Below are 22,674 nucleotides of genomic sequence, written 5' to 3'. Positions count from 1 at the left end.
TTTGTTATTTTATAAATAACCTTGATTTATTTATAAGGTAAATATACCTAATACTCCTCCCTTCTCCTTTTCCCCCACAACAATTCCTCACAGTGTTCTTCTGGGGAAAAAGGAGGAAGGAATATTGGGTATGTTCGCCACTTTGATTATTTATAAAATAATAAAAGCAGAAGAGAGGGGAGCATTCATTGCCATGGAGTCAGATATAATCAATATTTTGACATTAACTAATTATACAACTTGGGCTGAATAGGTGAGGTGAACGTCCTGGAGGATTTTAGAATCTGGATGAGAAGGAATAAGTTTAGATGATAATCCTAGTCAGATGGTTTTGAGCTGGATTTGTTTTGGAAGACATTCAATTCTAAGAACATTCCCTCTTTGATTCTGGCCATCAGGAGGTTATGCTTCCCCATACTAAGCTACTTCATAGCACAGACTTGCAGTTTCTACTCAGACAGAAGGTGCAGATGTGGCCAAGGGGATTGATGCATACAATACTTTCATCTGATGTGCCATATAGACACATTTATAGACAATGCTTATGTAATTTCCTTAAGAGTCAGCAACAATTGGAATGGCATGTTATAAGGCACATATTGCAGAATTAAAACCTATTATCTTGATTCAAACAATAACTGAGCAAATAAAATTTGATTACAAGATCATAATATAGGAGTTCCATGTTGGAATCTTAATTAAACAAAAACGTATTGGCATCCTGGATCAATGAAAAGATTCATACAAGTTACTCTTTCACTAAACTCTGGACTATTTATATCAACTGCATTCAGCAGAGCAAGCAGTCTTTGGGAAGAAATCATGTTTCAGTCCAGTTGATTATTATGAGTATTGTAGTCCAATAAGTTTCAAAGGCATCAGGCTAGGACAAAAAGGAGAATGGCCTTTTTATTAAAAAAAGAATAAAAATATAAGGTCAAATAAGTTTTCAAGCTTTCTGAACTAAAATGTACTAAGAGCGTTTTATTTTTTATTATAACCAGGGGAAAATAATAACCCAAAAGCACACTCATAGCTGGTTGAGGCTCAAAAGGCTAAGATTCATCCATTATTTGGGGGTCTGGAGTTCTGCCTCAATATTTTGTGGAGAATCTTAAGAACAACTTCCAACTGCTCAGGTGTCATTTTTAAGATTTGATCCTGGTTGTTGAGCATGTCAAATATCATGCCTGCTTGATTTCTTGGAGTCTCCGGTGCAGAAGGAAACGGTCGAAGTGCATCTTTAGACACAAGACCAGCAACATTTGGAGCAGAATTTGATCGTGCTTGGCTGCAGCTCCCTTCCTCGACACCTTGTAAATCAACAAGTGCTCTTTCAATTGCTTTTTCAAGATGCTTATAAGCTTCCAAATCTAAATCTTCAATGGCAATGGAATTCTAAACATTGAAATAAAAAAAAATGTCTCATATATCATCATAATGATAAATCATACAAAGATTTTTACATAAACTAGGAAGTATCCTTATTGTATCACCAAATTGCACTATTTTTGCCTTTTCATGTACCATTATCTCATCTATCAAATTCATCACACCCTAAATATTTGCCTTAGATTAGCTAGGAAAAGCATAATTTTGCATCCTATCTGTGGCAGTACAGTTTCTATTCTGACAATTTCTAATTCTGAAAGCTTGTCTCAATGGCATTCTTTCAAAAGTCTGCTACAAGGAGATTTAGATTTTGCAGTTCTTCAGATTATAAATTTAATAAACAGAATTGTTTTGACTAGAACAATATATAAAAAGTGCCCATTCTGTAAGAAAACATTGTCAATTTGCCTGAGAAAACCTTATACAAGCTTTCCTTGTATAAGGAAGTGCTTCCCAACCTGGTAGCCCAGGTGTATTGGAAGAATTCCCAGAATTCCTATCAAGCATCCTTAAATTATAGTAGTTCTAACACAACTAGAGGGGCCAAATGTGTTTTTAAAAGTCAAAACTCCAATACTATGGAGATATCCTAGACTGTAGAAATGATCAGTTGTTATTTTTTGAGAACAAGAATTCTGATCTCACAAGCTAAATGTTCTGTTCAATTTTTGTTTTTAAATGGTGGCCCTGAGTTTATACAATGCATTAAAAATATAATTAATCATCTTCAAGAGCAAAGTTGATTATGTTCTTACCAATGAATTTGCTTTTGTATGTCCAGTAGTAGGAAATTTAATCGAAGATTTTTCTTGAACATTTTTTGATAGTTGTGAATCAGATAAGGCTGCCGTCTTGCTAAATGATTTTTTTTGTTTGATGTCATCACGTTTCTTCTCTGGCTTCAGTTTCATGCTTTCCTTTTTTACACCACCGAGAGATAATAGCGTTTTTGAATCCTTCCTGTTTTCTGATGTGCTCGATTTTTTAGAAGACAACTCGCCATGTTTTTTTCCATGCTTTTCTCTTAAAGCATCCCTAGATGTTCGACTATGTGCTTTTTCCTTTTTGGCTGAAGGGTTTGTCCCTCCTTGCTGTGAGTGGTGCAATGCAGCATCCTTCTTTCTGTCAGACTTCTTGGTTTTGGTTTTGTGATGATACTTGCAAGCTGGCTTTGCTTCTTCCTCAGACTCTGGGTGTAAAAAGAGAAAAGTCTGAGGGTTCACTGGAAAGGGAGGCTTGGAAGGATAATTAGGAGATTTGGAAAGATAATTTTTTATTTCAGTTTGGGCTCCAATATCATGTGCACTCAAAAAAGAGGAAAAGGCAAATGGTTCAGATGTTTTCCTCAATGGTTCTTTCTGGGGCTTATTTTGTGATATTTCTTCATAGGACCTTCTCTTCAAATCTGATACCTCTAGATTATCAGGGTAACCTGGCAACCTGTAACGTTCTTTTTTACAAGTGTGTTTCACTTTTTTGCAACCAGATGTCTGGGTTTCTTGGTTCTTTGTTTGTACTTCGAAAATATTGTTCATAAGACCACCTAGATTTTCCTTTTTATATTTTTCACCTGCAGTTGACGTATGAGGAAGATTTTCATACGAAAGATGTTTTGCTTTGTCAGGTAAATCTACATCACTAACTTTTGAAATGCTTTCAGCACTTGAAATAGATGCATCATGATCCATATCGTTCTTAACTATTTCTTTGCTAATCCCAGTTTTGGGACTGGTTGGTACAGGAAGCTCTTCGAAGCTTTTTTGCAAAACAGATGCTAAACCTTTTACTTCTAGTTCTGAAAGTTGTTCTCTTTGGCCTTCTTTCAAGAGTCTGCTACAGAGAGACTTTAGATTTTGCAATTCTTCTTCAGAGAACTTATCTTGTAGAGAATGAGTTATATGGGATATTTGCTGTACACTTTGTTCTTCTTTAGCTAAATCTGGTCCTTTCTCTGCCCTGAGTGCTGTTTCTTTGGCTAAAACTGGAAACACCGTTTCAAGTATTTTTTTTAACTCTTCCTGTGTGATCAGTCCAATTTCTGAAATTCTTTCTGAGAGATGGTTTTGGATTTTCTTGTTCAATGCAGACTTTAAATTGGCAATTTCATTCTCTGAAAGGGCCTCAAAAAGATTTTGAATACTTTTGCTTAACACAATGTTATCAAAACTCTCATTAGATTTCTCCTTCAAGTTCAAGGACAACTTCTGACACACAGTTTCCAGGTCTTCTTTACTTAATCCAGTTTCTGAAAGTTTATCCTTAAGATGATCCTGAATACCTTTGCTTAAAAATGATTTTAAACTTTTTATTTCTGCTTTTAAAATCTTTTGAAGGAGGGCATCATGGAAGGAAGCATGTTTTTTTTCATTAGCTGTTTCGATGTTGAACGGTAACTTTACTCTAATGATTTCTAATGACGTATTTGAGGGAATGTTTCTTAAATCCAATTTTGATTCTTTCACTGAACTAGTTTGGCTTTTAAGAGGAAATAAAATAGGCTCGCTGTGATCATCTTCTCTGCTTTCATATAAATTTGCTTCTGTAAATACTGGCTTGCTTTTGTAACTTTCCTTATCTAAGGATTCAGATTTGGAAAGTTCTTTTATATCACACTCACTTAATGGTTTTATGGTTATTATTTCAGTTTGTGAAGTTACTTCTTTCGATAAAGCTTTCTTGAGCATATCACAAGAACTCTGGAGAGAAACCTGGTTCTCTGTTATCACCATATCTGGGATTATCCCTTTTTCAGATAATTTTCCTATAAGTTGAGCCTGCAAGTGTTGACTTACAACATCTTTCAGTTCACTAATGTCTGGTTCTGAAAATGCATCTGTAGTACTAGTTGTTATTTCTTTCAAAGAACATTTCTCTCTGTCATCTAATGGGCTGCTGTCTTCTAATTCTAGGGATAACTCCGATCCTGAAAGTCTCTCTGCAACTAGTTTTTCAATGTTTTTGCTCAAAAGTGATTTAAGTGCTACCACTTTTACAACTTTATCAACAAGAAAAGTTTCAAGAGAGTTTTTGAAGTAAACATTAACCTGTTTTATTTCTGCTTCTGATAATTTATCTCCTTGTGACTTTAATTCAGAAGTTATAGTTGATGGCTTTGTTTCTCTTTCATCTTCTACCGCAATTTTTTTGTCTTCCTCTTGCAAATCCATTTTTTTTTCAAGGAGTCTTAATATTGACAATTGCTCACCATTTCTGATTAATTTGGGATCTAAGCCACTATCTAATTTTGTCAAAGGCAGACCTGGAGGTGGATCTTGGTCTTCTTGTTCTTTGAAATCAACAGCTGTGTATGCTTTTTCTAAAAGAACGGAATAATCTATTGTGCCTTTACTAAGCTCAGGTGGCTGTACTTTACAAACACGTCTCAAGAAGGGTTCAAACTTGTTTCTACTAAAAAATGCATCTTGGAACTGCAATTTAAAGAGAGAATGGTAGAACTAAGATCTTTTGAAATGTTGATTATAAATAATGCAATACAGTATATAAAATATGTCTTCTTTGCCATAATTTAAAATACATTTACAAATAACTTTGCGCCATATAGTATCAACCTTGTTAACTCTCAATACTCTTTTTTCTGCTATGTATTCAAGATGCACTGTGATTAATATATATGTGATATCTCAGTGTATATAGGATATCTCAGTGTACTGAACTAGAAAATGAGGGTGGGTTCTATATTCATAGATCACCATTTGAAGAACCACAGGTACACGTAAGTCTTGTCTTCATCAAGATTTTTGTGATCCATACAGAAGGGGCAAGGCACTCACACTGATGGAGAAAAGAACCGATCTCTCAAATACTACATCCCTCTGGGCATGAAGGTCCAACAAATAGTGTTGAATGAAAGAGGAGGATGTGACCACGTAGCTGCTCTACCAAGTTGTGGCAACTGGATGTGCTGAAAGAAAACAGTGGTGGGTGGATATCATGATGGCAGAATATGTTTGGATGGGGAACAGAAAGTGTTGCTTTAAAAATCAAAAGCAGTTTTATAGTGGCCATAGTCTATTTTGAGAAGTATTATAAAAATACTCCAAGCCTGCTCTGTTGTTCCTGGAATCAGAAAAACAGATGTGAATCTCTGAGCTCGGAAAGCTACATATATATCCTCCACTGAATGGTTGTTCCATAATTTGTTCAGTGATGATTAGTTCAAAATTTAATGTTGGCTGCCCTTCCTGATAAATGAAAATAGCCAAGTGTCTGTAGTCATGGAGAAATAAGTATACTGAAAATGGACCAAATAGTTTAAGTGGGAGAAAGAGAATGGCACTGAAGTAAAAGTGGGCAGTTGGATCTCTGGGATCATTCCCTGCACTGTTATGTTGGTTTGAAATCCAAAAATAAATTTCCTATTCCTCAAGATTGTCAGGCTCCTTGCCAGCAGCCTGAAGAGGGCAGTGAATTTTTCCAAGCATAATTTTCATAGAGTTCAAAATGGTTGAAAGAATTGATATTACATGAGGAATTATTAAATTAAAGCAAATATTTTGAAAAATTGGTCATCTTCCATAGGATAAGACTGGTGAGCCTAAGTCACTAGTAATGTGTAAGAGCTGCTCAGCATACAGTCTATTTTCTCTGACAGGGCAGTATGAACTGGTTACCCCTGCTGATCTAGAGAGAGAGGAATTCCTCAACAATCAAAATTTAATTTATTGGCACAATCACAATTCTGCACTAAATGTTAAATTAAAAAAAATTATTTAATATGTCAATGATACTAAATTGCTTTTTATCATGGAAACAGGAAAACTTAATTATGTCCAGTTTTCTTGCAAGAATTATGGTTGAACAATATTTTGCTTTTTTTGAGCATATATTCAGCGACACAGAACAGTGATTTACAGTAACTGGTTTACAGAAACGGATGATATTCATTCAAAACATGGTAAAAATTGAGTGCTGAGGAAAGAGATTGATTTTATAGAGTAATTATGCCGAATTCAAGTAAAAATCCTCATTGTCTTGGAGACCGGAACTACCAATAGCAAGGAACTAATGCCAGATTATCTAAAACTAAAATCCTATGACATTTCTGGACTCCTACATAAATGGATAGCTGCCTTCCTGTCAAACAGACAACAAGTGGTCAAAATAGGAAGCGCTCTATCAAATCCTGTACATGTTAATAGCGGTGTTCCCCAAGGCAGTGTTTTAGGTCCAACACTCTTCATACTTTACATAAATGACCTTTGTGATCATATTAAAAGCAACTGTGTTCTCTTCGCTGATGATGTTAAACTATTCAACACCACTGACAATGCAACTACCCTTCAAAAAGACATTGACTATGTGTCAGATTGATCTAATAAGTGGCAACTTCAAATCTCAACCAACAAATGCTTTGTCCTGCACATTGGCAAAAAAAATCAAAACATAAAATACAAATTAGATGGACATGGTCTTATAGATGACCATCATTCTGTCAAGGACCTTGGAGTACTCACTGTAACAACATTGCCAAAAAGGCATTAAGAGTTGTTAACCTAATCTTGCGTAGCTTCTTCTCTGGTAATGTTGTACTACTAACTAGAGCATACAAAATATTTGCTAGACCAATTCTTGAATACAGCTCATCTGTCTGGAACCCGCACTGCATATTGGACATAAATACAATCGAGAGAGTCCAGAGATATTTTACGAGAAGAGTTCTCCATTCTTCCAACCGCAATAAAATACCTTATGCCACCAGACTCCAAATTTTGGGCTTAGACAACTTAGAACTACGCCGACTTCAGTCTGACCTAAGCATAGTACATAAAATTATCTGCCACAATGTCCTTCCTGTCAATGACTACTTCAGCTTCAACCATAACAATACACAAGCAAATAATAGATACAAACTCAAGGTAAACCATTCCAATCTCGATTGCAGAAAATATGACTTCAGTAACAGAGTGGTCAATGCCTCGAATGAACTACCTGACTCTGTGGTTTCATTCCCAAAACTTTAATCTTAAACTGTCTGCTGTTGACCTCACCCCATTCCTAAGAGGTCTGTAAGGGGTGTGCATAAGTGTACCAGCATGCCTACCGTCCCTGTCCTAATATTCCTTTTTACTCACTCTTTTCATGTATTCAAATTATGTTTATACTTTTACCTGTTATCTTATATATGCTTGACAAATTAACTTATGATTATGATAAGATTATGATTATGATTATATTTAAATAGTCTTGCCAGGAGTAGCATCCTAGGACATTAAGATTTCCACAGAAATTGGGAAAACTGCAGGAAATGAAGCAAATGTAAATCTTGTTGTAGTCAAGATAGCAGTTAATGGTGCTGCATGAGGACATGCTGATATGGAAGGCATATCTGAGGTATTTGAGGATGGCATCTGGGGCTCTACAATAGGTGGGAAAGCGACAGTCAAAAAAGAGATGTATTAATAAGCTCGTAAATATGCAAGAGGGTCCTAAACAGGCACAATGGGTAACACAAAGATTTTGATATTTGAATAAGTGCAAAAGAAAAAAATCCCAGTACCAAGATAGATGTCAAGGAGGGCAACAATAGCAAGAAACTTTATTGGAAGAGAAATTGTAAAGATTCTGCTAACCCCCTGGCAGAGACGAGATGTGAGCTTGCTAGGTGCTAAACAGCTAGCCTAAGGAATGTCAGAAAGGTGTACTCTCTAATTCCTTCTCTATCTCTCTCTTACACATACACACACACACACACACACACACACACCCCTTTAACAGCTAAATGCTAGGTAGCTAGGTATTTCACAGGGCTGGCAAAATTGGTGATATCAATAACTGGCTAGTTCATGACAAAAAGGGTGAACAGAAACAGTAGGACAGATGGATGATGCGAGTTCCAACTTGCAGTAAAAGTTTCTGGTCCTTCTAGGAGTTAATTGGAAGAAGAGTAGGAGTGTTTGAACTCTTCTTCCATTTTTTGGGCAGTGGAACCTTTCAAATATTATTTGTTGTCCATTTGGTTAGCGTCAAAAACAGTGACTGCATGCCTATTTGTTAACTTTTGACAATGAAGGCAGATTCTAAAGGGTGACCCATACCCAGACATGTGAAATAAAGGCAGTGACCATTTGTTGGCAATAGCTTGCTCTTATAATCCAAATGCGTGTGAAATAAAGCCTGCCAGTTTATAGGCATAAAATCCTACTAGGATTGCTAGTCCAGATTTAGCAACCAAACTACTCTCCTCTTTAAAGAAGAGATATTTTTATGTAAATTTATTTTGAGATTTCCACAAAATGTGAAGAATTATTATGATAAGAACAGGGTAGAAACAAAGCCAAAGACTACTGTACTTTCCACCTAAAAATCTCCTTCATGTACAAGTACCCAGAGGTCCATGAAGGCCTCTATAAAGGTGCCTTAGTCCTATGTAGGATGACCAGAAAATCTGAAAAATTTTGAGGTCCTTAGTTCTATGGTTTCTTGCGAATGTTAATTATAATGCACTCACAAGATACCTTCTAAGTGAACTTTATTTACCCTTTATTACTCAGTTTTAATACTGTATAACTAATTATTTCTTACCGTAACCTCTTTCCATGGCCATTGCTGTTCTGGTTCAACAACTGAATCTGGAAATAATTAATTAGAATATTTAAAATATAAGCACAATTAAATATGCATTTTATAGCTATAGTATAAGGTACTACTCAATGTCTGTGTGAAATTCATTCACACAGGGAAGGAAGTGGCTTATCAGAAAACTACACCCCCAAGAAATGGGACCAATTTGCGACTGTGGCTTCCCCAAATTTAAGCCACAAAACTGGCTTAATATGGAAGTGTTAGTTAAAGTTCCAAAGGCGTCTTGAGTTAGCTGCTCCACTAAGCTGGGTTTAGAGCTGGCATGCATGTATGAATGTATTCCTGAACGACATTAGTGTGATGGGGGAAATGAATATAGTAGTATATGTACTCCTGAGTTATTCAGAGTGAATGTAGTCTTGTGCAATCCTCCCCCTCCCAAACCCTACACAAGGCATATAGCAAACAGTTTTGAGTTGGGGGACATATTTGGAATTTTAGGAGTATGTTGTGAATGCTCCTTGGAAAAAGAGAGAAACTACAGCCACCCTCTCAGCTTCTCTCTGCTTGAGCCTTTCCATCCTATGCTCTGGAAACAGAAACTTCAGCCTTGTAATGGCTGTGAAGCTCCTTAATGGATGATAGAGCTGCATATTCAGAAAATTTCTTATTGCAAGGGTAGTAATAAATAACAATACTGTCTTTCTATATAGTCCTATACTGACAGATTCATTGCCTCCTCTATTCTTCTTACATTATGGTTGCAGGATTAATATTGCTGCTTCAATGAAATGTGTGGGCAACTTTTTTCGACCTGAGGCTGCCACCCTGTTCATTCCTTGCCTGGAGGTCACATTTCATAATACTTTGATGTAATCAGAGAGGCGGATTAAAATTTGGGAGTCTATACCTCTACCCAAATAATCTGGTTGGAAAAAAAAATAACAGCATCATATTGATTACATCTTTCCTGATTTTTTTTAATTCCAAGGACCATTATTATCAGTTAAAAATTAAAAATAAAGATTAAGTTCTACATAAATTTTTCTGGAATACTGAACATACTGTTGTCTGCTTGGAAAGATATGATTGTTACACATATATTTGTTTCATTAAGTATTTAGATACCATAGCCTTACCTGAGATTCTGACAGGAATTTCAGAAACAGAAAATGATTCCTTTGAAGTCTTAGAAGGCATCTTATCAAGAAGAAAGGAATAATTACTTTCATATTTGTAATAATAATAAAAATACTGCATAAATATATACAAGAAAAGAAAGTATACAAAATATACTAAAGGGAGAAATATATCTAGTGAAGACTTTCTTTTCATAGATCCAACTTGCAAGTGGTTTGTCTACAAAATGTTACAGTTGTCACATACAAGATAATGTCTTTTCACTTCCTGCAAAGAGAAAACTACATTTTCTCAGCTGTTGCATTAAACCTCTCAAATGCAACAGCTGAGAAAATGTAGTTTTCTCTTTGTAGGAAGTGAAAAGACATATTCTTGTATGTGACAACTGAAACATTATGTAGACAAATCACTTGCAAGTTGGAGCTATGAAAAGGAAGTTTTAACTAGATATATTTCTCTCTTTAATATATTTTGCATACTGGACATACTGAGTATTTATCAGGATGAGGTCTGACCCCACTGGCCCATTCTGGAGAACTACATTCCTGGCACTACATTTGCTATACCCAGTAAAACTCACCAAAGCCAGCTCAGGCTTTGCTGAGAGTTTTTCCTTACAATATGAGAAAAGGAGTGCCAGTAACAGACACAGCTAACAGCGAGCAGTGTTTTGGGTAATGCTAATGGAGGTGGGATATGACTTGCCACATGAAGCTTGATTTTCCTAACCTGCACATCTAGTATAGAAAAAAGTCCAGTGGTCTAATTCCACTGTAGGATGCTTTGTTGCCTACAGGTCCTGTATAGAAACCAAAGGTGCAAATGAATGGGAAGCTGTTCTTCTTAGCAGCCTCTTTTAATTTTTCTAGCAAGTCTACCTCTAGCTATGAAACCCAACAAACTGGGAGCAGAGGGGGACAAAGTTGTTTTTAACCAGTCCTGGTTGATACACTAAAAATGGAACAAGTATGGTTTTCAGCTCATCCATTTGGTAATCCAGAACTAACTGGACAAACTTCTTAGTTTTGTTGAAAGAGAAAGAGATAAAATATCCTATATAATTTTTCTTCCCTGCTCTTTAAAAGTGTAATGAGCTACCAGCAGAAAAACCATTTTGTTTCTCTTCTAGGCAGTTGTTTGGATGAAATTCCAATTATCAGATGATGTCGGTGCCGATCAAAAACTGGTTAATAGGAGCACGGTGGCTCACAAGGTTAGAACGCTGGCTGACAATTGACAGGCTGGTGTTTGAGACCCATTGCTGCTGCAGGGCAGGTTGAGCTACCGTCACAGGCTCCAGCTCCTGCTGACCCAGAAGTTCAAAAGCGGGTGAACACGAGTAGATAAATGGGTATTACTTCTGTGGTCAACTTCACGGGGGACACAAAAGGAACCCATAATTGAGCATTCCCCCAGGCAAGGGTGATATCACCAGCAAATCCTTTCACTATGTAAGCGCTTTTGTGCTTTCAACACGAAAGTAGTATTAGAAACCGGTTAAAGCAATGCTGGTACAGCTGTTTTAAAAATATATCTTCTCTTGCTTTTTAATTCCTTATGGAAGGACACTTCGCAGGTTCCCAGTGAGGTGATTGTGAACTAGTTTAAGTTTATAATACAGACATGCTCTCTGAATAATGAATGAATTTCAAAACAGCAAGGACAGGAATATAAAACTCCTATGTACGGAAAGGGGTGAAGAAGAGAGAGTGTACAGCATAATTACATGTTAGAAACAACTACCTCTATTGGTTTTGGTAAATAGTCTAAGGCAGGTGCTTCTGCTACAGATCTTTCTTTAAGCAGTATTTTGCTTCTAGGACCAAGAAAAGGAGGGGGTTCAGAATCACCGCTCTCTGAAAACTCGGCTACGATTCCTCCAGAAGTAGATAGAGATGTCTCAGACACATGAGAAATTTGTCCTCTTGTAATCTTCTGTTCCAGATTCTCTCTGTCAGATGAAGATCCTGATGAATGGGGCCTGCTAGATACTAAAGTCAGTGCTGGAAGTTCAATTTGTTCAACAGGTGTACAAATTTCACTTTTCTCCGATTCTTCTGAGTCACTTCCCACACGGGATGGTACAGGTGCAGAAATTTGTAAATGCATATTAGATAAGTCAGGTGGAATACCTGGAAATTTCTAAAAGAAATAATTTCAATAATAAATCATGATAATCATCAAAGTTTAAATCTAGAAAAACTGCAATTTTTTAATGAAATATATGCAGTTTGACAAATGAATAGCCTTGCCTATGCATTTTTTCATTTCATAATAAACCCAGTAATTTTTATCTTTGATGACATTTTAGAAAAACAAAGCCTGAAAATGCTCATAGCAATTCTGAATTCATCTACCTATCAAACAGGGGTGAAATCCAGCAGGTTCTGACAGGTTCTGGAGTACAGATAGCAGAAATTTTGAGTAGTTCGGAGAACCAGTAGTAAAAAATTTTGAATTTCACCACTGCTATCAAATATATTTATACGGTAAAATTTTTCAGGGGATTTATGTTTACCTACTTGCATATAGAAAAACATAATACCAAGAAGTGGAATTCAGAATGCCTTAATAAATTAGCATTGAGACAATTAAGAGTAAAATGTCTTATTTCTCTTTGAGATAGGAAGCTTCTCTGGAATTCATCTTTGCTGCTGCATAGGTTTGTTTAACTCAAATGAGGAACTACACATTATGGGGAAAAACCCCACCACTATGACAGCAATAAAAACCTCCATTGAGTTTAATGGAGATTGACTGTAGTTTAGTTTTTGCATTAGGAGTCAGAAGAGTTAATATTCTTCATTCCTCACTAAAAGATAGCCTACACAGCTAGGTTAATGCACTTTCTTTTTTTCTTTTTCTTTTTGGGTGGGGGGGGAGATCAACTGAAAACCCATTATTCTCTCAGCCTATCTTTCACCAAGTCTCAGGACTGAGGCTGCTGTTGCAGTTGAGCTGCCCTTATAATGTGGGTAATTTTAAGGACAGGAACTAGTTTTTGTCTTCCAAGCCTTGGTTGTAAAAATGTAATTCCATGAATGTACAGGTTTTCCTTACTAGCCAACACTGAACTGGGATAATAATAATTACTTATTATTATCTATATACTACTGACACTCTTATTTCTGTAGCCTTTAATTGGGCAAAGCAGCAAATTTTGTAAAACATTTTATGCATAAGCTTTATCATAAAACCATTTGTAACATAATACAAGACATCATAAAACATTTCCTGTGCTGTTGCTTGACTATACTATTCTTTGGAACATGGGCTATTTTCAAGGCAATTATATAACTGAATTTATCCCAACTTTTCCAGTGACAATTGGAAACTCTGTCACTGTTGAAGGCATTCAGGAATCTGGGAAGGAAATAGGTCCAAAAGGATGGGTTGTCTAATTGTTGTTATTGTTGTTGTCATAGTTGTTGTTATTGTTATTGTTGTTGCTGTTGTTATTGTTGTTGTTATTATTACAATTTCATTTTATCACATTATTTAGCTACAAACTTCATACCTGAAAATCAGATACTTGTTTTACTTCCTTAACTTCTTGTTCTACAGAAACAGGAAAAAAAGGGGGGGTTACATCTTGACACATGAGGGAAAAAAATCTGGTCATAAAATTCATAATGCTATATAATTTTACTTCTGATTTTGATGGTACATAAGTTTAAATCACAATCCGGCTGATTGTATTATGGTTTTTTTTTTTACAAAAAACCCATTGAAATTATGAACAATTAATCAGTTTGAAATTTTGAAACAGTCTGTTACCTTAAAAGATAAAAAGAGTAAATAAATTAGTTTGTAACTAACTTTATAGTAATCTACATCCTCTGTTTTAACATTTTAATATAACAGGCATAGCACTTTTACAGGTATTGAAGTATAATAAAACTCCAAAACTTCAATCAAGAGACAGGACATCCACCGGTATAGCTCTCCTATGCATTGAATCCTAAAATGGCACTTATGGACCCCTGCATTAAATTAAACAAATAACTAGAGATGTTGCAGTCTTGTGAATTCATTAAAATTGTTCAGGATACCTGAATTTGAAAATTATATCCATCACTTGTTAAATTGTAAACTTTGATTTCACATTAGGGACACTTGTAGAAAGGACCCCTTAAAATACTATTAACAAGGCTGGAAGGCAAAGAGAGAAAGGTCGAAACACCCACAATTCACCAGGTAGGAAGAGAAAATAATAAAGGAAAAGGAAAAAAATAGAGAAATGAGATAGAATAACAATGTGCTATTCAGTATCTACAGTGATTAGCAACCAACAGGGAATTCAGCTTGAGTTTCATGTAGTTGTGGATGTGATACATGGAGAATGCATCCTACCAACCATTCTTTAGGTTTTAAAGTTCTACACAGGACTGTACCAGGGTACTGCCATCTGTGTGAACAGACACTCAAATTAAGAACTAAATTATCTTCAATGTCAGAATTTTCTGTTGAAAAGCCTGTTTTTGATAAAAGACTCTTATGTTTTTATAGAGACCTGTGAATATTAATCTATTTTCAAAGACTGAACTTATACATCACACACATTAGAACAAAGCCCCAAAGTTGCTTCTGTAAGGGCAAAGCAATATTGGGTGCAGGCACTTTGGATAAATTCCTCTCTGTCTCTTAAAAAGTTGTTTTGTCTTGGCTTCTTTCAGCTTTCCTTCTAAGAAATAGGAATATTATTGTATTATATCCAGCAAAATACTTTTATCTGGCACTGAGGAAAAGACGGTCAATGTGTTGTACTGTATTTAAATTGCTAAACAAGGAATGTGTTACAATAGGATTACATGATAGGCACTTTGCAGTTGTGATTAAGAAAATTATTCTAACTTCAATACACGCCAGAAACCTTGGGATAACCTCCTTTCATTTGATAAATTGTTTAAAACAAGCAGCACTTTTGTTAAAAGTAGCTAATCTCTTGTCAACAGAACAATTTAAGCTTGTAAACTTCCATACTACAACTGGAAACTGCAATCAAACAAAACAGATTGTCGTTTTACCTAGGACAATTTCTTTTCCTCTTTTCATTCAAAATAATATTTGATTTTAATGGTGCAAATACCAGCATATGGTATTTGCCAAGAGCTGTGGTGGCGCAATGGTTAGAATGCAATACTACAGGCTACTTCTGCTGACTGCCAGCTGAGTGCAATTTGGCAGTTTGAATCTCATCAGGCTCAGGGTTGACTCAGCTTTTCATCCTTCCGAGGTCGGTAAAATGAGGACCCAGATTGTTGGGGGCAATATGCTGACTCTGTAAAACCGCTTGGAGAGGGCTGTAAAGCACTGTGAAACAGTATATAAGTCTAAGCACTATTGCTATATGCAGCTATACTATATATCTGGATTCTAATCTCTACTCAAGAAATTAATACAAAAATAAAAATATTTACTAAACCTGAAGGAGGGTAAAATGCTGGTTCTTGAGGAATAGGGGCTTCATGAGGAACTTCATGGGTGTGAATCTTCCCAACAATTTCTTTGAAGCGAGACAGCTTGGGAGGAAAAAGCAATTGCAATTAATTTTGATTCCCAATATTTGCAAGAATAACTTGTGCTAATACTCATTTGTATTGGAACTGCATATTACATGTTTTTTTCTTCTTTTTCTGGGAATTGTTATAGTTCTTAATGATTAGATAGAATGTATTGTCTCATGTCTGATAGCTAGGATAACTCAAAAGGATTGAAAGCATTGCTCCAAGTGTGTGAAAGGAGAGTGGAGATTTACTAATTTCTCATTCAATCTTTACTTTTACTTCTACAAATACAAGGTTGATTATTCCATTATTCTGCTAACTTGCAATGTGTATAGTAGCCAATGGATTTTACGATATACAATTGAAACAAAATTTTAAGAAATAATATTTATTCTTCATACATAAGCATTAGTGCAGATGTCATATTATCAAATCCCTGGACTTGACAGTGACAAGTCTAAGTCTCATAGCACAGCTGGAAAAGAATGACAAATACAAGTAAGGTCTTATTAGTGGTAGCCATTCTACGCCAGTGCTTTGCAATTTAGAAACATACAGGTAGTCCTCGAGAAATGACAGACCATTTAATAATGGTTCAAAGTTATGACTGACACCCCAAAATAACATATGACCCTCTTTCAAACTCATGACAGCTGCAGTGCCCCATGGCCATTCCCTTTTGCAGTAGACCATGGGGATGCTGCAGTGCCCCTGCCTCTTTTCTCCCCATCCCACCCAGATGAGATCACCACAGACACCATTTTCAAGGTCCCATTCTTCATGAAAATGACAGCTATTTTCACACCTTTTTGGCCAATCAGTTGGCCACCAGCAGGCTGCAAAGCTTTCCTGCCTCTTGCTGGGCTTTGGGAAGCTTTTCCTCCTGAAGTAAAGAAAATAAAAATCACCTCAAAAAGTTAGCCAACTAGAGGCTTGTAAAACATCTTTGGAAGCTTTAGCTGTCTGTCTAATTGCCTGTACAGCCCATCTAGGACTTAAAGGCTAGCTAGATAGTAGACTGCCTCTACAGGCAGTTAGACAAACAGCTAAAGCTTGCAAAGGCCCAATGTCCTCCATTTTGCTGCACAACTTTTTAAGGTGATTTCTCCCCCCCCCCCCACTTGCAATTCAAGGGAAAAAAACTGAAGAAATATTTTCTTTCCTTCTTGCTTCCCTCCATTGACTCTTCAGCCTAGAGTCAAAGGAAGTTTTTTTTAAAGGGATAGCAATTGGGGATCAGACACGGAGAGTTCAGATTTAGCACCTTATTTTTTTTTGGGGGGGGGGGGGCAGATCAACCTGTTCCTCCCAACTGTTTTTGTTTTGTTTATTGAAGAAATGTGGTTTTTGGAGGGAAGGAGGGGGAAGGTTAAGCAAGGCAAAGGTTTTGGGAAGCTGGTCTTTTATGCAGGGGCCAGCTTCCCAAAGCCCAGCAAGAGGCAGGAAAGCTTTGCAGCCTGCGGATGGCCAGCAGAAAGCTCTGACAGGCTAGGGAACTACGTAGTTAGTTTTCTGCCCCTGAAAGGAGGGAAGACAAAGCCAGGATTAGGAAAGATTGACAGGACCAGCATATCCCTTCTCCATTGTTTCTCTCCACTGGCAAGACAGACACCTATGCAGAGGGTGAGGGGATGGGATATCTTGGGGTAGGGGAGGCCTTGAGAGGCTTGAAGCAGGTGGGCTTATGCCTGCACTAGGCCTCCCAGGAGCTCTCCCACTCCTGTGCTCCACTTAATGACTGTGCATTTGTTTAATGAATGCACTTGATTAAATGACTTGAAGTTGTTCATTTAATGCTGTCCCAAATTCTGATCCTAATGGGTAGGCTTCATTATGGTCATAACTCGATTATAGTTGTCTAAACTGATATTTCTGAATAGATGAATCAGCATGTATATATTCCATTTTAAGATAACCTGAAGCTCGATTTATTTCCTTATAACCAATTGTGTAAATTTGTTTGTATTTATTTTTTATTATAACTGCCCATATAAGTTGGAACGGTCACATTACAACTGTGTCACTTAGCAATGGAGTTCCAACTGCCATCAGTGAGGACCACCTGTATATCTAGTGGTTAAATAATCTACAAAAATAATTTCTTTAATACTGGAAAAAAACCTCTACCATCTCTATACAATTTTAGTCTATAGATTACAAAATTGTAAACAGTTCATGACTGGGGCATGAGATCAGACTCTCAAGATCAAGATGAACACTTATTGGATAGAATAAAGTGATAGCAACTTGATTTTAAAACTTTATCCCGAAAGCCTTGAATACTGGGAAACCTGAACCCTCAGAAGATGTTGATCAGAATCTCCATGGGACTCAGGTTCCTAGTCTGAATTAAAAGACAAGGCCAAAGAACCACCCTCTCCAAGGAATACAGGTTATTAAGGTTCTATAATATAAATGTGTGCAAGATATAAACAGATTCCCTTGGCAGTTAATAGCTTACTCAGCAGTAGATTCTACTTAATGCAAACATTATGTCCTACATTATTTTCAGCTTCTTTCTGTCTATGGATTTAGGGGCATTAATTTAAACACATTCCATATCCAACAAATTCTGACCTCAGTAGGGTAAGATGAGTAGGCATTACTCCTTAAATATGTTTATGAGATTATGAGAGCACCTTTTTCATCAATACCATAGGCATAATTAAATTGATGCATTTAAAAATCTTGCTACAAGAGCATTATATTTCATATCTGCTGTAGCCATCACACAACCAAAGGAGTGTTCCTGTCCTGTTATCTATACTTGGTATTTGGAAGAAAAAGATGAGAAAAAAACTTGGATTCTGAAAAGCCAAATAATGGGAGGGAAAGGGACAACTGATCTTGCAAGTTCAGTTTTCAGCTGCCTTTTTTCACTTTTTGTAAATACTGTGTTTCCCCAAAAATAAGACCCTGTCTTATATTTTTTTGAACCCCGAAATAAGCGCTTGGCCTTATTTTTGGGGAGCTCTTATTATTTTGGGGCACATGGAGCAAGATGCAGCTCTTCTTGCTGTCTTACCTGATTTCCAGCTCTGCGTTTAAATATTTTCGGGGAGGGCTTATTTTCAGGGAAAGGCTTATTTTAGTGCATGCGCTCAAAAGCCCGATTGGGCTTATCAGAGGATGTCTTATTTTCGGGGAAACAGGGTATCAGAGATCAAAGAAGAATTGTCATTTACAGGCACTTTGGCCTTTAATCAATTGCACACTATTTGCCTATTTTATAATATAAAATTACCTTTGTAACAGGTCTTGATCTTGGTCCTCTTTTTAAAATCAGCTGGTCCAAATACTCAGCCTTTTCACGCCATGTTCTTAAGGTCCGGTATTCTTTTTTCATTTTTTCTAATCTAAAGAGCAACATACATATATATACAAATAGGACTAACATTTTTTTGCTATCAGAGAGAGAAGGACAAGATTAAATTCTGATTCAGTCAAGGATAACATTAGGCTGCAATATCAGGGATCAACTCCAAATTCTATCAGTCCAATCTGCAATTATTATTAGCTAAATCAGTTATTCTGAAGCAAACAGCCACCCAAGACCACCACATTGGGAAACTTCATATAAGAGATGATTCCTAATTTCTATATTTTTTTTTCTGTTCATTTACTAAATTGCTTAAATTATATTTAATAGTAAATTAGTAAATGGTCTTGATGGCATTTATATGATGAGCAATAGAATATTCTTAATTGAAATTGAATATTCTTTTTTGTTGGCCAAGAAATTTGCTTCTGGTACGTAAGCTGTCAGTGTACATACAAGCAACAAAGTGATAGTTATAAGATACCAATAGGAATAGGTAATAAGATGATGAGAAGGGTAACAGCAATACAGCCCTACTACGTGGTTAGATATACTTAGGCATAAAACAGTGCTGTTGGAATTAGGTGTTTAGAAGAGTGATGGCATGGGGGGCGGGGGAACTGCGTTTGTGCCTAGTTGTTTTGAATGCAATGCCCTATAGCGGTATCCCAAGGGGAGGAGATGAAACAGTTTAAGTCCAGGATGTGAGTTGTCTCTAAATATTTTCTCAGCCTTCTTTCTGACCCATGCAGTATACAGATCCTCAATGGCTGTTGCAATATTTTTTCTGCAGTCCTATCAGTTGAAGTCTGTACCTGTCTGTTTAGTTGCTGTGACAAACCAGACAGTTATAGAAATTCAGATGACAGACTCAATAATTCCTCTGAAGAACTGTATCAGCAGCTCCTTGGGCAGGCTGAGCTTTCTGATTTGGCACAAGAAGAAAAAAATTGTTGTGCATTTTTAAAGATGGTTCTAATGTTACCTGTCCATTTCAAGTCCTGGGAGATTATGGACACCCAGAAACATGAAGGTCTCTACTGTTGATACTGTGTATCTAATATTATAAGAGGTAGAACAGGAGAGCTCTTCCTCAAATCTACTACCATCTCTACAGTTTTAGTGTGTTCAGTTCTAGATTGTTCTGGCTGCATCATGGGACCAATTGTTCAACCTCCTATCTGTATGCAGATTCATCACCATCTCGAATGAGATCAATGACTATTGTATCTACAAACTTCAATACTTTAACAGAGAGATCTTTTGAGATGCAGTCATTGTTATAAAGAGAATCAGATAATCAGATAAACAATCAGAAAAATAACAATCAGATAAAAAAAACATAAAACCACGTCCACACTTCCAATTAGCCTAGAGATATAACTTAACTGTAAGGATTCTATTGGTATCATACTGAGACAGCAATCTCTAAGACTCAAAAAGGTGCCTAACTCTTCATTATACTGGGTAATATGTGAATACTGGGTGCCTCTTGGAAGCTGGTATACATCTGCTGATTCCCTTCTGCTACCTAGACATTAGATCATGATTTAAACTGTGTGAAAAAAAGGAATTTTGCTATTTATTAGGACAATACCTATCAGTAGTCTAGAATGAAGTAGAATGGACAGTACATAGCACATTTTACTTTGCATGTGATTGGCATAAAGTTCTCTTTTTTCTTAATATCAAATAGTTATGGTGCTAGAATATCCTTTTGATGCCTAAAAAATAAATTAAGAACAGAGACTTGAATGATGTTAAAATAATATAGTCAACCATTCCTTAGAATACTCTAATATTACAAAACACGCTAAAGCCTTGGAAAGTTTCTATGTTGCCATATTTTTCTAGGTTTGTTGATGGGTGATTTATTTTTCCAAATAATACTTTGAATCCAAACTTACCACGCAGGATCAAGCCTGGAATCCCTTCTGCAGGCTCTTCATCATCTGTACCCAACCATAGTATCAGATGTCCTAGCAACAGTTGTTTTCTTGTCATGTTTCCATGTCATAGCTTTCATCATCGCCAGCTCATAAAAGATAGGTTTAAGTCATCCTAAGCTATACCAGTATTAAAGTAGCATTTGCTCTCTCACTGCAACCCTAAGAGCAGCCTCAAAGTATTAGGCTTTGTCACCCATTAATTACTGCATCCAGGAGAAAAGTCAGGCAACTACAGTATCTTGATAGAGAGGGAAGCTAGGAGCAACAATGGGACAGGGAATTTTATGCCAGTACAGTTTTATGCTGGTTTAAAGATGGATGGAAAGAAAACATCAGATGGAAGGGATGTCTTTTATTCTGAGAAGGAAAAGGCGGATACTTTGCCTGGATATTGACACATACAGATTTTCAAAGCCCAAGCCAGTCCCACAAAAAAAGAGAACACTTTTAAACAGCTGATTTTTTATAAACAAAAAAGGAGGAATATATTGAATGCATGCCAGAATTTAGAGAACATAAAAAGAGCTAACACATAAAACAGAAATGCTTTTTCACCAGTTTTCTTACCTTTCTCGAGCTGGCTCTTTCAAAGCAGTCTGAAGAGTTTTGTAGTGTTCTGCACTTTCTCTAGGAATTTCCAATTCAGAGCTTCCAACTGTGACCTTCAGATCTGGAGATAAGAAAGCAGGGTAATCCATGTGCCGTGGTTTGATGACATTGCTGAAAATAAACAAACAAAAGCAGTGCCTTCAAAGTTTGTTTCTGGTAGAAGTAATCACAAAAGAGCCCTTCCCTTCCTTATTATCCTTCTCTATTGGAAACCATTATTTTTTTTTATCAAGGGAAAGCAGTCTATATATCTTCAATGAAAAAAATACCGTACTTTCAGAAGCAAATAATGTTTAAAATAAAATTAATTTAAGCACAAGGACTCACTATACTTAAAACACATAATTTCAGTTTAAAAAAACCAACCAATATGATCATGCTTTCTCAGTTAAAGTAAGTACTTTATAAACATTACATTTAAATGTTCAGGCAAACTAGAGATCAGTTATGGTGAGTTTTGCAGGTATAAATATCCTGATAATCTAGCAGTCATGGCTATGGGCCAAAGTTTACAAGAGCTTGCCTAAAAATGTTTGCTGCAATGTTTAGACATTCTAGATCGGTGTTGTATAGATGCTGCTTGTACTTCTGTCAGCCAGATACATAAAGGTTTCCTCACACATTGTATAAATGAGGTCAAAAACATTTCATGTTAAATAATCCAGACAATGAAATTTGCTCTCCCACTGTTCATTTCCCACTGAGTTGTAATTGGAAATAAGTAGAATTTTGTTGTGAAATTTGACATCTGAAACTAGCCATGTGATACTCCTTACTGTTTACTTCTTTACAAACTGAAGTTGAGCAAGAACACAGGGAGCATTCCCCTTGAGCATTAATATATCAATATGGAGGATGGCATTCACACCAAAATTCTAGCTCAGCCATCACTAATCTTCAACTAGTTCCAGAATTCTCCAGCCACTGTGACCATGAAATCACAATACCATAATTTTGAAACCATCTAGCCTAGAAAGAATTCTGTATATACTCAGAACTCATACCTTGGACTCCACAAGAACCATAAACAACCATTAATGAAAGCTGGAAATAATAAACAAATTTACCCTGAAGAACAGAAAATTTGCTGGTAAAAAGGTTTTGACTTAATCCAATTTAGGAGATCCAATATCCATGCAGGCTACCATTACATTAAATATTTAAGAAATCATGCCGGAAGGAATCCTTATTACATGGCAAGAAAAAAAATTCAAAA

General features: G+C 36.3%; 1 protein-coding gene across 1 annotated transcript; it reads right to left on the bottom strand.

Annotated features, from left to right (window-relative positions):
• Nucleotides 1-1,062: 1,062 nt before the first annotated feature.
• C2CD6 (C2 calcium dependent domain containing 6) lies at nucleotides 1,063-21,547 on the bottom strand. The gene is made up of 9 exons (XM_070933242.1): nucleotides 21,417-21,547; nucleotides 18,826-18,937; nucleotides 15,500-15,596; nucleotides 13,592-13,632; nucleotides 11,818-12,216; nucleotides 10,074-10,134; nucleotides 8,935-8,981; nucleotides 2,148-4,820; nucleotides 1,063-1,398 (listed from the first exon to the last, which is right to left on the bottom strand). The coding sequence occupies exons 1-9, from the start codon at nucleotides 21,545-21,547 to the stop codon at nucleotides 1,063-1,065; spliced, it is 3,897 nt and encodes a 1,298-aa protein (XP_070789343.1).
• Between the last annotated feature and the right edge of the window lie 1,127 nt (nucleotides 21,548-22,674).

This window comes from Pituophis catenifer, unplaced genomic scaffold, assembly GCF_029215685.1.
Source record: "Pituophis catenifer annectens isolate HBS135680 unplaced genomic scaffold, rPitCat1.0.hap2 SCAF_1, whole genome shotgun sequence".
NCBI classification, from domain to species: Eukaryota; Metazoa; Chordata; class Lepidosauria; order Squamata; family Colubridae; genus Pituophis; species Pituophis catenifer.
This window is presented reverse-complemented; position numbering and strand designations above follow the sequence as displayed.

What these genes read in the sequence shown, in the direction of transcription:
- C2CD6 (XM_070933242.1), bottom strand. Translation starts at nt 21,547, where the DNA reads ATGGATTACCCTGCTTTCTTATCTCCAGATCTGAAGGTCACAGTTGGA. An exon ending in AAAGAGCCAGCTCGAGAAAG is followed by an intron (nt 18,938 to 21,416) that starts GTAAGAAAACTG and finishes GTTGCTCTTTAG; the next exon opens with ATTAGAAAAAATGAAAAAAG. An exon ending in ATTTACCAAAACCAATAGAG is followed by an intron (nt 10,135 to 11,817) that starts GTAGTTGTTTCT and finishes CTTCTTGATAAG; the next exon opens with ATGCCTTCTAAGACTTCAAA.